Raw genomic sequence first — 14,894 nt, forward strand, 5'->3', positions numbered from 1 at the left:
GAACATGGAGAAATTTTTGTGAGCACTTCAAATCTGATTAATAGATATGCCTAGTAGTCAATATAACGGGAATCTTGAAAGTACACTGTGTTTTTCATATAAGTGCCATTTTATGTCTTCATTTACTTCAAGATTTTTTTCCATGTACTGTTACCTACACTTATTTTGGCAATAAGTTCACATATTGCACTAAACCCTAATGAAGTTTGTTTAGTTTAGGTTTAATATGTTGCATAAACCTAATCACTGCAGTTTGTATGTGATGTGCATTTTTTTATTGAAAATTTATAAGATTTTACAATACAAAAACAAAACAATTTTCCCCATCCCTCCCCAACCCTCCCCTTCCCTCCCCCGACTATCCCAGAGCTGGATATAGGCTTAATTAGAATTTCTTCAAAGAATCTTAAGAAAAGTGTAAAATATAGATAAATCTAGATACATTACTTAAACAAATTACTAAATAATTAACAACAATAAACTATAAATAAATCTAAATACATTACTTAAACAAGTTATAAAATAATTAAAGGTTTTATATATATATATATATATATATATATATATATATATATATATATATATAAATAAATAGAAAAGAAGAAAGAAGAAAATAATAATAATAAAAAGAAAGAAAAAAAAGGGAAAAAAAGTTTGGCTTTTCAAGAAAATTGGGTGATGTGCATTTTTGACAGGCTTTGGAATTCAGTAACCAAAAAATGTTACTGAGCCCAGGAACTCATTTAGTTCTATGCAGTTTTTTTCCTTCCTTAAAATATGAAAACATTGCATTTTCAGCAAGTACAGATAAAGGTTAATTGTTAGAACAAATGAAAACTAGAATATAATCCTAAACAATTGATTTAATGGAGTAGCCTATTCTCTAAAGAGATTTTTGGTTATAACAAATATTTTCTTAGCCATTCCTTGTACTTGTTATACTATAGAGCCGTGGTGGCGAATCTATGGCACACATGCCACAGGTGGCACGCAGAGCCCTCTCTGTGGGCACGCATGCTGTCACCCCAGTCCTAGGCCTTCAGCTGAGTTTTATAAAAACCTTTTCGCTTTAGGCCCCTGCTGCCATGTGAAAAAAAAAAGGTTCAATCAATCAGTCAATTTCAACTTCTTGCGGGGGAAAAAAAGATCTCGCAAAGTTGGAATTGATTGATTGAACTTTTTAGTCCCACCCAGTCTGCCGTTACTACCGCAGCCACACCCACCCAATGGGCCATGCCCACCCAGCACCCGATGATACATAAGTGGGTTTTGGGTTGCAGTCTGGGCACTCTCTAAAAGGTTTGCCATCACTGCATAGAGCATGCTGTATACGTTTCAAGGTAGTAGCCAGAATACCTTTGTTTTTGCTGATTCAGGGATAAAGAGGTCTTTGTCTAGCAAACTATTTAAATAATTTTCACACATAATTGCTTTTAGGTCTGCATTTTTCTTATTCATAACTTATGCCATCGTTTTTTTCTTTTAAATTATGCAACTCACATAATTACATGTTAGTTTCTGTTTTCAATTATTCTTATGTTTATGTGTAATAAAATGAACTGATTTATTATAACCAGCTCTGACCTCAGCTGAAAACATTTCTCTTCCTTTAAATCCATGGCTCAATGCATATAACATTTTTATGACTGACTGATTTTGATTATGATTAATTTGAGTTATAATTGGACAGTGCAAAAGAGTAGTGAAAATATGCATATTATATATACCCCAGTCTCTGGTTTGTTTAAATTAATCTCTTTATCTTCTTCAAGATGACCTGTTCCCCCAACAGTGCATTCCTAATTGAGTCCATTCAGCTTGGTGCTAGTCATTGTATTTCTTCCATCTTTCTCAGCACTGTAGATTTCTTGAGAGAGCTGGATCTTCACATAATGTATTCAAAAAATATTTTTTTTGAATCATTTGTGTCTCATGAGACTCTGGATTGATTTGTTTTATCATCCATTTGTTTGTTTTCTTTTCCAGTAGCAAAGTTCAAAAACCCAAGTATCATTTTATCCTTCCTCTAAATCCAACTTTCTCTTACATAGACCATCACAGGAAAACCATTGCTGAACAATTCTAGATATAGATGGATTTGAATACTATCCTACCGAATGCTATTTCAGTGCTAACTTGCAGCACATTTCTTAATTGCTGGCTTCATTATTGTCAATAATTGATCAAAGGCAAAACGTTATCCATCGTTTCATTATTACTTTTGAGGATAGTTGCTGTACTAATTAGTTGGCTCTTGTTAATATTTGACAGTAGCCTTATTTTCCACTGTAGCTCCAGACTTTTATTACTACAATTTGCAGATCATTTGATTTTCAGCTATTAGAGTAGTGTCAACAAAATGGCACAGGTTAGTGAAGCTTCTTCCTCTTTTTAAAACCATTCTTTCAATGTCTCTCAATATATATTCATATATAGGTGAAACAAATAGGATGAAAGCATATAAACTCTTTTCAATCCTATGACAGTTTGGAACCATCTGTTTCATTATGTTCAGTCCATTGGCATTCTGTCCACTGTATAGGTTTTGTAAGAAACTTGTTCCTTCTGTTTTGTCTTTGCCAGTGTTTTTCACATTCATCCTTAACCAAATTCTTTGATTTCATTCCATAGTTCCTCTGTTTCCCCATCAATGAGATTCAGGATTTCAAAAGAATTGCTGATGTTGTCCTTGAAATTGATAGGTATATGCTGAGGATCATATTGTGGAAACTGGTTGGCTTTCTTCTTCTGCTTTAGCTTCATTTGGAACTTGCATGTGAGAGACTTGTAATCCTCAGTCTGCAATCAGACTCCAACTATGTGTAATCTTAATCCTTTTCTTTTGCAGGAGTAGCTTGAACATAAATTTGGATAAATCTTATTTTATTGTCACTGGCTTTGTTTTAGCTTTGCTATGTCTTCCTGACTATAACCATTTGTTCTTTCTTTTTCATGTCTTGAGTAGTAAACAGTGTGATCTGAAAGTGTTTCATTCTAGTCCATTTTAGTTAACTGGTGCCTAAAATGCCAATGTGTGGTAGAACAGGCTCATCTTTCTCCATTATGAATTTTCCCATGTGCTTCTTACATTTCATGTTCCCATTGTAATTCTGTGTTTGTAACTTCAGATATTTTTTTTCACATACTATAGTAACTTGAGAAACTAGATATCCTAAAGTCTTTAATCTAACCACATCATAAAAACTGTTAATATTTTAGAAGATTCTCAACTCTCCCTTTATGGCATGAGTGACATCCGATCTGAGCAGCCTATCATTTGGCACTGTATTGTCAGTCACTTTATTTTGTGTACCCATATGGTTTTCTAGGTAAAATACAAGAGTGATTTATGTTTGCCTTCTCCCATACATTACAAAATGATATCTTTTGCTGTTGTTATTAAGGCAATCATCCACTTCCAGCATCTTTCTGTATTGCTGCACAATATAGGTGCCAATTAGCTTTAGTGGGACAAACCTCTTGTCTTGGGTGCTGCTGGAACACACTCTTGACTCTTCTGTCATCATTCCAGGAATACTCCCTGCCACCTCCATAATTAGGTACTATAATAAGTCTTGGGGAAGAGGGGACCAGAAACTGCAATTGCAAAAATCTATTTGACCAAAAAACATAATTGCAACTAGTAGTCCATCTTCCAAGCCACCTTTGAGGTGGAAGCATGGGAATAGATAATGTGTGAACTAACTTTACCTCCATAGTAAATCAATTCACCCCTCTATTGTTTCAGAGAGAGGAAACATGGTTTTGGAAGGAATGTGTCAGTGAGGGAATAATTATCTTCCAATCATTTGTTGTTCAGTTTGTACCTACTCTTTGCTTCAACCCCATTCATGAGACCATGAGGGAGTATAACTCTTGAGACAAAACAAGTTGTTTAGCTATCTGTACTCTATTCCAGACCTTACTCCTGTATTGATTATTATTCTTATTTTACTTAAAGAAGGTTTTTACTATTTGCCCTTAGGATTGCTCAAAACAATGGAAAGAGGTCTTTCACAAAGCATTCTTTTTTTGAAACATTAAAGCAGCTGTATCTACCAGAGGTCTTGCACAGCTGTTTTAAAAGCTATTTCTGGTTATCTCTGTACATATTTCACACTTACCTGTTTTACTGGCAGTCACAGTAGAAATGTTGCCATTTGTTTTGTAAAGTATGTCTTTAAAATGTTTGCAGAGCTCTAGTTTTCCACCGCTAGTATTGTCTGGTTCCTTGATCTGGTGCTTTTCTCTACATCAGTGGTTCTCAACCTGTGGGTCGGGACCCCATTTGGGGTCGAACGACCATTTCAGGGGGGTCGCCAAACAAGGCTGTCCGCCATTTTTTCCTCCTTTTCTTTGGCCACGCCCCTGGCACCAGTGATTTATAAGTGGTTGGGGGTCACCACAACATGGGGAACTGTATTATGGGGTCGCAGCATTAGAAAGGTTGAGAACCACTGCTCTACATGTTGATTGTGAATCTCTAGGCTTGAAAATTAGTATGCACTTACAATATCATGCCTGGTCTTTATGATTTCATTTCCTACATGTGCAGTCTGCTTGAAGTTAGAACAGTGCTGAAACAGGAGACTTGTGAGCAGTCCTCAAAATTTCAGTATCACAGGACTCCTATGGTCATGTGATTACTATCTGGGCATTTAATAGCCAACTTGCATTTATGATGCCTGCAGTAGCCCAAGGTCACAGGATCACCTTTTGCAACTTTCTGTTTGACTTCCACAAGCAAAGTAAATGGAAAATCCAGCAAGAATTCAAGGGAGGGAGGGAGAAGGGAAGGGAATTTTCTGATGCTCCCTGCCAATTGCCCACAAGGAAATTCAATGGGGTAACCTGACAGCAAATCAGAGGTCATTCCTGTTCTCATTGCTTTTTTTAATTATTATTACCTGTACTTATTTTGTTTTTTTAGTTTAGGTAAAGAAATAACTTTGAAATGATAATCCAACAGCACACGGGTTATCTAGTTCAACCTAAAATTTTCTTGCATACAGCAAGCCCAGAATTCAGCAGCTATGTTATTTCAGGATTTTCCAGCATCTCTAGTTTGAAAACTGGTTTCCTGGTACAATTCAAGGTGCTAATTGTCTCTTTCGAAGCCTTTCATGATTCAGGATTTGGATAATTTCAGCACAACCTTGTCCCAATCACTCCTTCCTTTCTGATTATATAAAAGGGGTTCTCTTCCAGTATATTCAGATCAAGGATTGCCAATTTCACAAGCATGCCCTCCCCATCCTCCCCCCCAACTAAACACCTTTTCCAGCAAGGCTTAGAGCAGGGGTGTCAAACTGCCGGCCCGCAGGCTGGACGCATCATGCGGAAGCTGCGCCTACCCCATTGCCGGCAATGGCAAAACTCTCCCGATACGTTGCGTGACGTCACATGACATCGCGAGTTTGACACATCTGCCTCAGAGGAAGAACTGTTGCAAACTGCCCCATTTTATAAATTGGGCATTAATTAAAATTATTTGATTTATCTCTGTTGCTGTTTTGCTATTTATCCCTTTTTTGTACAATGTGTACTATGTATATATTTTGAATTTCAGAATTTACTTATAAAAGAGGGAATCTAAGCATTTCAGGGTTGTATTTTTTGAAAAGGCATATAAGTTCAATAAATAATTTTATAAATTTAGTTGATTGTTGAAGACTCTTTTGAGTTCAATCTACTTTTCCATATTCAGAAGGTAGCCTCAGGCTTTCTTGGAGTTTGCCTCCAAGCTGTAAATACAGCTCTTCTAATGCATGCAAACAAACTCCCATTCCCTTATACTTTTTAATAGCTTTCTAACAGTTTTTGTAATTTAAATGATCTACTGTTAATTTGATAGTTGAATTATAAATTCTTTAGAATAGTTCTGTGGTTCAATCATTTTATTTTGATTAACTTAAAAAACTTCTATGCATCTTTGGTTCAATACAATAAAAGTATAGGAGACACAGACTATGAAAAACAGGGAATAGAACATAAGTAAGTGTGAAGTTATCAGCAGGAAGCTACCTTACATTTTGTATTTAAAATTAACACTTGTTTTTGTTCAAGTAGCACAGACTTTGATATCTTCCTAAATTGAACAAGTTTATATATGTATAGAAGAAACACACACACACACACACACACACACACACACACACACATATACACAAAGAGAGAGAAACTATCCATAAGGATGAGAAGGAAATTATTATATTAAAGGCAGTGCTCTAACCAGCATTCACTCAATGGCACAACCAAGCAGCTGGCACTGTGTATAGAAATATCTATTCAGAACATGTCTAGACCCTCCTAAGTCTAGATGGGAGATCCCACAGAACAGAGATCCCCAACCTGTGGGATGCGGCCCACTACTGGAACAGGGCCTAATCACCACAGGGCCATGTGAGTGGCTGGATGGTGCACACACATTTGCATATGCATGTAACTTCTTTCACTTGCATGAGCATCATCACAGGCATTGACGGCCTCTCTTGCTTGAGCGTCATCACAGATGCTCACTGTCCCACTGATGCAAGTCTTATTGCGGGTGGGCGCAGCCCCACTTACATGAGCATTGTCCAGGGTGGTTGTGCTCCAACTCACGCAAGCATCATTGAAGGTGGTCACAGCCCCACTCACACAAATCTTATTGCGGGTGCTTGCAGCACCACTTGCATGAGTCTTGTTGAGGGCACTTGCAGCCCCACTGAAGCAAGCATTGCCGCAAACATGTGCGTGCATGCACACACCTGGCCGTCTCACAAAATCATCCCTTCTTTCCCCCTCCTGCTCCGGTCTCTCTCTCTCTCTCTCTCTCTCTCTCTCCCTCCCTCCCTCTCTCTCTCTCTCTTTGTATGTGTGTGTGTCTGTGTGTGTGTGTCTGTGTGTGTATGTCTGTGTGTGTGGTGTGTATACCAGTGCCAAGTGATAGCAACCTTAACAAGAAAGAGTGCAAAAATAAAATACAATAATAGAACTAATAGAACACTCATCCATCCCAGGGTAATATACTAATATTTCTCTTAAGCTCTTCTGACTCCAGAGCACTATGAACAACCAGGTCTTTAATGATGTCTGAAATCTAGAAGGGGGAAGCTGCTCTCATTCCTAAATTCTATAGGAAAGAATCCCAACAAAGAATGCTTATCTTCAAGCTCTCTCCAGCTGCATGAGGGTGAAAGGAAGGGAGTCATGTGATGAAGAATGTTGGCATGCATTACCTAAATGTGATCATTTAAAAATGTCATTCTTTGAGAATGGGAGGGAGCTCTGCATATTTTGAAGATTTGATGGACCTTGTAAATAGGAAGGAAGATGAACAGTTATTGGTTGAAAAGAAAAGTAGTAGTAGATGTTGCAGTATAAAAATATATGAAGAAGGTGTTGAGGATAAGGATAAGCATGGCTGGAAGTTCTGGAATGAGTGTAGTTTAGATTCTCTCACCCAAGGAGCTTGCCATAATTAAATGGATGAATCTACACTATGTTCTGGAAGAATTTTCAGAGGGCCTTACAGGGAAAGTGCTTGTAGGCAGTGAATGGTGGCAGAGTTTACCCTCTGTCCAGAGTGCTGAACTGTTACCCAGTATATTGAGAAGAGCTTTTTGAGTATTTTTGCAAAGATTATTAAATAATCCAAATGGTGAAACATAAGTGAGTTAACAAAATGTTACAAAATTCAGCAGAAGCACTTTGTTAAGAATTATATTGTTAGATTTTTATACTTTTTATACTATTTTAATAAAACTGCGGAAATAGAATGAAATAAAATTTGTTTTATCCAACAAAGATGCTCTGTTTATCCTATACTTTGCTTCTCTGATTTAGAATGTGTAATTACTTATGAGTTAATTGGATTAATTTATAGTGTTTTGCCAAGAAATTTGAACAAGAAAATGCATAATCTGTATAAATTGATTTACTAGATATCATGATTTATTTGCAGTTTGTAATTCCCTGAAATAAATGTCTACTTTACTTCTATTGATTTGTTGCCCATAATCCTTTTGTAAGGCAGATGGGTGCTTCTTTAATATGATAAATGAATACAAATAAATAAAATGTTTCTAATATAAAGTTTAGTTACTAAAAAAGACATGATGGTCATAATGAAGAATTGCTTTATGCTAATTTTGTGCATTTCTATTTCTGTCTTGCAGTTTTTGGTGAAGATCTACATGCCAGCTTATATTTTGTCAATGCATCTTTGCAAGAGGTAGTGTTTGCTAGCACCACGGGGACATTGGTACCCTGTCCAGCAGCAGGAATCCCTCCTGTGACGCTCAGATGGTACCTAGCAACGGGCGAGGAGATCTACGATGTCCCAGGGATCCGCCACGTCCACCCTAATGGCACTCTCCAAATTTTCCCTTTCCCTCCTTCAAGCTTTAATAACTTAATCCATGATAACACTTACTATTGCACAGCTGAAAATCCTTCAGGGAAAATCAGAAGTCAGGATGTTCACATTAAGGCCGGTAAGTTTCCTCAGATATTGTTGCTAAACGTTTTTCAAAGTCCTGAACTACGGTATGACTTGAAATTATTGACTTTCCGGTGTATTTGACTCTTACAACACCTAGATAGAATGGTTGGATGATTATGTAGGAGCTGAAGTCCAGCCCCAGAAAATTATAATAGACAACACTACAGCCTAAAGAAAAGGATAAATTCTTGCCCAAAAGTATCTATGAAGATCCCCCATATAGAAATTTGGGAATGGGGTCAAGAGTTGATCAACAATATTGTGGATTAAGTAGGGGAAGTTAGATGGGAGTTGAAGAACTGATTAAAGAAAACAGGATACTTTCAGGAAAAAAATGAGTTTTAAAGAAGGAATTGGAAGATAGAAAAGTACACAAATCAGAAACTGAAAAGATTAGAATAACACCAAGAGAGCACATGTCGTCAGAAATTCATTATTTAATATGAAGCAGAACTGGGAAGGTATTTTTGACCTTCCCCTAATGCATTGCCTAGCTGTTACCATAGTTCTATCCTGTGTAGATATATGCAAAGAAACTAGTACACATGTACATGTGTTTAGGCCATCAGCATAGTGAGTGGAGCTACAGTAGCATTAACAATAATGATGGGGATCTTAATAATAATTTTATTAAGGAATTATGTAGTTAAAGATAGTTCATATGTTATCTAAGGAATTAGCTATCATTGTTACTACTAAAGTATTTTATATGCAAATTCTGAAAAGCTGAGGTACATGAATTAATTATTTAGTTTGGGTTCTGGTATATTTTGTTTGAACCAACTGTACCAGCTATACAATAGCAAGAAAGAAGTGAAGCCGCTATACAACTAATATTATCTATTTAAACTGTTTTTAAGGATTCAGAAGATTATATAATAATTACAGTTATCTACTACATGACATTCTTTAAATATTTTAAATTATTGAATAGGAAATTCATTTGATGGAATTTAAATCTATTTAATAGGTAAGAGTACAGGAGAAAAAAAACAAGCAATAAAAATACCCGAGTTAATCTGAATTTTCAGAAATGTAAAGAATTGCAACTCTATGATACTTCATTACTTCAGAATATTATTAAGGACTGTATTACTGAATCAGACAGATTAGTTGATATGCAGCAGATATGGAACCAATCAATTTTTATTGTCCTAAAGGATGGTTGCAGTCATTAGGAAGAAGCATAAAAATATAATAGATAAAGTAAAAAGCTAGAAAAAGTTACTAATATAAAAAGGTATAAAGATATAAAAATGAGAATATATGCTTATAAAGTATAAAAAGTAATTATATGATTCATGGTAGGTATAAGATGAAAATCTAAAAAAATGTTCAGGAGATATGCAACATCATTTTTAGCACATGTATTCTATCCATTTGCATTCTAAAATGGTACAGTGTTATATATTTTCCTTCTGTTTGTAAATAGAATAATAAGTTACTTTTGTATTTTATTTCCAGATCTAAATATTATTTAAAAATCAAATATGAAATTAAATAAAACTAGTTGGTTTTATGTGTGTTGAAAGAATTGAGAGTCCCAATATGCCAGTAATATGTTTATGCCTGGGGTCTGTGGATGAGTTTCCATAATAATAATTATCACAGCTTCATTTTTGTTAACAGCTTTCTCTTTTGCTTTGTCTGTTTTTACTCACTAAAACAAATCTTTGGGGACATCTATGTTACAATCTGATACCCATTTAACAGCCTTGCTTTAGTAATAAAACATGGGTAGTCTATACTGTTTTATAAGGATTCAGATGGCAAATTTTGTTAATCTTCATCATTATCATGTGAGATTGGGGGGTATGATGTTTGAACAGAGTAGCATAATTTACTTGAACAAGTTGGAACTGTCTGTATGCGGGTGTCTGGTCTTTCAAGGACAATAAGACACTAAGGTATTCAACATAGATTCAACAGGGTCATACAGTTTGCAGAAAACTGTATGTTGCTTAATAAACAATATGTTTTGCCTGATACCTTTGAGAGTTTGACCACCAATTCTCGATATCCATTTCAAAAATTCAGAATAGCACTATTCTCTTACTGTTTCTAAGCATTTAGTCAGGATTTTCCAGAACATCACAGAATTCTTCCCGTGAATTAAAAAATAAAAATAAATCTAAGTGTTATAACTAGGTATCAAGTCCAATCTACAAATTCTAGAAGAAATTTCTGAATGGATTCATGAAGCCAAAAGCATAAAAAGGGATAAAATGAACCCCTGAATAACTATGTAAGGAAAAAAATGAATATTGTATTCATTAATGGGATACATCATTTTTCAAAATTCTACTTTTATGACAAAGAACTGGCAAACTTTTTTTAAAAAAAACCCACTATATTCAGTTTCACTATGGTTCCATCTTAATTCATCTGTCAAATTTTCTTTATCTTGAATGTTTCTAATGTTGTAAGGTCCATTAAAAGAGAACTATAGTGGAATATGACTCCTTTGTTAGTTTTTGACTTGGGCAAAATTGCCTGGAAGACTTTGGAAAACTAAAGGATCTTAATTTGTTTCTTTTTCTATTCAATTCATTTCAGGTGGACACAATGTGTGTTTTGTTTATGATTTCTTAAGTCAGATGCTGTATCTTCTGTACTCTTTATCTATTGTGTGACTCGGCTTTCTTCCCGTTCTCTGTTTTAGTTTTACGGGAACCATATACAGTCCGTGTGGAGGACCAGAAAGCCATGAGAGGCAATGTAGCGGTCTTCAAGTGCATTATCCCCTCCTCTGTGGAGGCCTACATCACTGTTGTCTCATGGGAGAAAGACACAGTCTCACTTGTCTCAGGTAGGAAGAGTCTTTTGCTTCAGCTTGTCCTCTTTCCTATATATATATTTCTTTTCAGTTGATTTTCTTTTCTATTGCAATTAATCATGTTATTAAATCATTCATGTGTTCAGGTTTGGCATTCAATACTTGGTGAATTGGGTCATTTTGCATATTTGAAGTTAATTCTTGTGCATTCTTTAAAATATATAACAGGTGTGCTTCTACCACAGCATTTTTGTTTTTTTGCAACAAGGGGGTTTGCTTTAAAAAACAATTGAAATATATTTTCCCCGTTTTGTGATTTCAACTTTTTTATCACTTTTTTTTCCATTCTGTGATCAATGCCTAAATAGTTGTAGGTGAGATGGAAATAGTCAACTGTTTCTTAAATGTTGCTTTGTCATAGTGCAGATGTAACTATTAAATATATTTCTTTGTTTAGTTTCCTTGATGTATGACAAGGAGCTCTTTTCCCGATATTTTCTAATGTGGGAAAGTATAGAAATGGCGTTTTGCTCATGATTAAAATAATGATGCAGTTCTTTCCAACTCAGTTAGTGGAGGAACTACTTAATCTGTAGTGGAATTGCTAAATTTATAGTTAATGCAATTGATCTAAGAACCCATTATATCAAAAAAGGTGATGTATTTTCCTGACTGCTGATTCTTTATATTTACTGCATTTGCATTTTATTACTGTATTTTCCTTTTACCTATTTTTTCCTAACTTATGTCCTGTATTTTATTTTGGTTTTATGTTTTTGATATGGTTGTAAGACTAATCAATCAATAAACTATCATTACTACCTATAGTCTTAAAATACACAAATATGCCCTCTATCACAACAAGCAGTTCATATTCTTGTGTAACAACGCGTGTGACAAAAGTGAATTTAATAATGGTATTCCACGATAGAGTCTGGATGAAGCAATTCAGTGCGTCTTCCCTTGGTTTAAATTTTAAGTAGGTTTGGGATTTCAGTGTCACCCTCTTCTTTATAAGGCTGTGATTTTTGTTTCATATTTTTTAAAAAAATCAATATAAGAAAAAAATTGGAATACTATTCCACATTTGATCACTTGCAATTGCTTTGATTTAAATAAGATTTGTAAGTGAGTGGAATTTTACTATGACTGCATTAAGAAGTAACATGTGGAAATATTTGCATACATATTTCAAATAATTTCTTCTCCATAAGTCAGATGTTTTTATTCATATTATGATCCCTGCCCTTGTGGTGGGTGACAAGATAAAAAACATTTCACTTGTAAGTTCTACATGGATATTATATCTCCTTATATTCTGCCCTAGTATATAAATTTCCAGAAAGAGCAGACAATTTTTATGTGAACCATCTTCTGGAAAATATTAAATCCTTTTATCAATTATGCAGTAGCTAGATTCTGTGTTGCTGTGTTGAAAATAACTGGTCACAGAAATAAACTTTTTATTTGTCATTTCAGGTTACTTACATGTTAACTATCTTCTTTTAGGTAATACATATTTTTACGTAATAGAAATATTTTAGATTTACAAATACACAGTTAATTAACAGTAATAATAGTGTATGTTATTTTTTTATCACAGAGAGTGCTTGATATGCTCCTGTTTTATCTTATCCATTTGATTTTAGTTTTGTGTGGTATATTTTCAATTTTTCCTGATCTTTGACTGAATATTGCATTTCACACTCCATCCCTGTTAATGTTCAGGAAGTCCCTCAAGACTTGGTTATGTCATCTGAATTGGTATTCCCAGGGAACTGGAGATATTTTAAAGGGGCTCTGCTGTTAATGATGAATATGATTGTGTACTTCTTTATACCTGTATGCAGTGCTTTTTTGTAAAAAAAAAAAAAAGGTGCTGGAACTCACACACGTCATACAATCCACCTTGCCTACCCTACAAGGTTTACCTTTGTAGTTGAAAAAAAAACCCTTCAATTTTTAGTGTATCTAAAAGACTAGGATTTTGTTCAAGGCAACTCTGGAAAATCCATTGAAAAAAGGTGCTGGAACTCCGTTCTGGTACGTTCTATGACAAAAAAAGCCCTATATGGTATTACTGCTAGAATTTGTGGTTTCTGTAGTTTCATTTTTTAAATGATTGTTTAAAACTTTTAAATAATGGTTGTCCTTATTTTTATAATGATTGTTTTAATATGTTTGTTTTTATATTGTGGTTTTATTTGATTGTTGTATGCCAACAAGTCACTTCTGGTGAGATTGGTGGCTATCTATAAATAATTATGTCATATTGTAAATAATATAATTGCTTCGTTTACTGAAACACAGTGCTTTTTTTCTAAAAAAAAAAAAAAGGTGCCAGAACTCACACATATCCTACAACCCGCCTTGCCTGCCCTACAAGGTTCCATTCAAAAAAGGTGCCAGAACTCCGTTCTGGGCATTCTATGAGAAAAAAAGCTCTGCTGAAACATGACACTTGATGGCAAAAAAATATACCATAGTCTTGCTAAAATCTGCGTCCAAAATGCATTAAATATTTATAGTGATATAACAGACCTTTTCAAAAAAAGGTGTGCATTAAGAATTTGTATTTGTTACAATTGGTAACAGCCAGTGGTTTTGCATCTTATATAATCTGCTTGTCTTATTTCTGTAATGCTAGTTTTTATTTTGAGGTGAACCTCATGGCCCAGGAGTTTAAGTATTAAATCCTACCCTAATGAAAGCTTCAATTTTTATATTTTTTCCCTGTTGTTCATTCATCCTGAATTATTCATGTGCTAATTTGGATGAAGTAGAAATACCAATTCTCCAAGGTTTCTCCCTTTTCGTTCTACATTCCTTGAAACCAGAATCTAGAACTATATGCCTATCAGATATCTAGGATAGAAATAGTGTGACTTCAGAACTCCAGGACTGAGCATGTTTTATGGTATCACATGGTAATTCAGACTCAGTGTGGTTTGAATTAAGTACCCATGTTTTCCTAAAAATAAGACCAGGTCTTATTATTTTTTGCCTCCAAAAGAGGCACCAGGTCTTATTTTCGGGGAATGTCTTTTATACTCACCTCCGGCACCGACAGCCCCACCCAGCTGGTCCACTTCTTCTGTGGCCGAAGGAGCAGCTTCATTCTGCAGCGACATTCCGGCCTGCATTTCGCAGTTAGGCCTTTCTGGAAGGCCTCTGCAGTTGAGAACCGAGCTATGGATTCAATGGATTCTATGGATTCAATCCATAGCTTGGTTCTTGGCTGCAGTGGCCTTCCAGAAAGGTCTCTGACTGAGAAATGCAGGCCTGGCTGCAGAAGACACTGCAGAAGAAGTGGGCCAGTGAAGAGAGGCCTGGCTGCCAGGTAAGTGGGTGCGGGGTGCATGGGGCAGCTCCACACCCCCACCTGTGCCCTAGCTTGATTTTTAGGTGTGTGCCTCACCCCAAAACTAGGGCTTATTTGGGGGGTAGGGTTTATATTAGGCCCACCCCCAAAAATCAAGCTAGGGCTTATTTTCAGGATAGGCCTTAGTTTTGGGAAAACACAGTATTACATGAAATATACCAGATTCCCATCAAGGAAAATGTAGTTTTATGGTAGCCATGATATTATTGTACATCAGAAAGGCAGTCACATTATAAATGTACTGCCTGCGA

The 14,894-nt window shown here is 35.4% G+C and overlaps 1 protein-coding gene across 3 annotated transcripts in view; it reads left to right on the forward strand.

Moving 5' to 3' along the window:
* DSCAM (DS cell adhesion molecule) overlaps positions 1–14,894 on the forward strand; it is a 351,016-nt gene that overhangs the window by 56,636 nt on the left and 279,486 nt on the right. For all 3 annotated transcript variants that reach the window (XR_005559860.1, XM_039369292.1, XM_039369305.1), the window contains exons 2-3: positions 8,160–8,477; positions 11,148–11,294. Coding sequence is in view for 2 of the 3 variants with exons in the window: in XM_039369292.1 (XP_039225226.1) it covers positions 8,160–8,477; positions 11,148–11,294 (465 nt within the window). In the remaining variant the exon portion in view is untranslated. The remainder of the gene's footprint in view (positions 1–8,159; positions 8,478–11,147; positions 11,295–14,894) is intronic.

Source organism: Crotalus tigris, unplaced genomic scaffold (assembly GCF_016545835.1).
Source record: "Crotalus tigris isolate CLP2741 ecotype Arizona unplaced genomic scaffold, ASM1654583v1 scf7180000017601.7605149639:7615979, whole genome shotgun sequence".
Classification (NCBI taxonomy): Eukaryota; Metazoa; Chordata; class Lepidosauria; order Squamata; family Viperidae; genus Crotalus; species Crotalus tigris.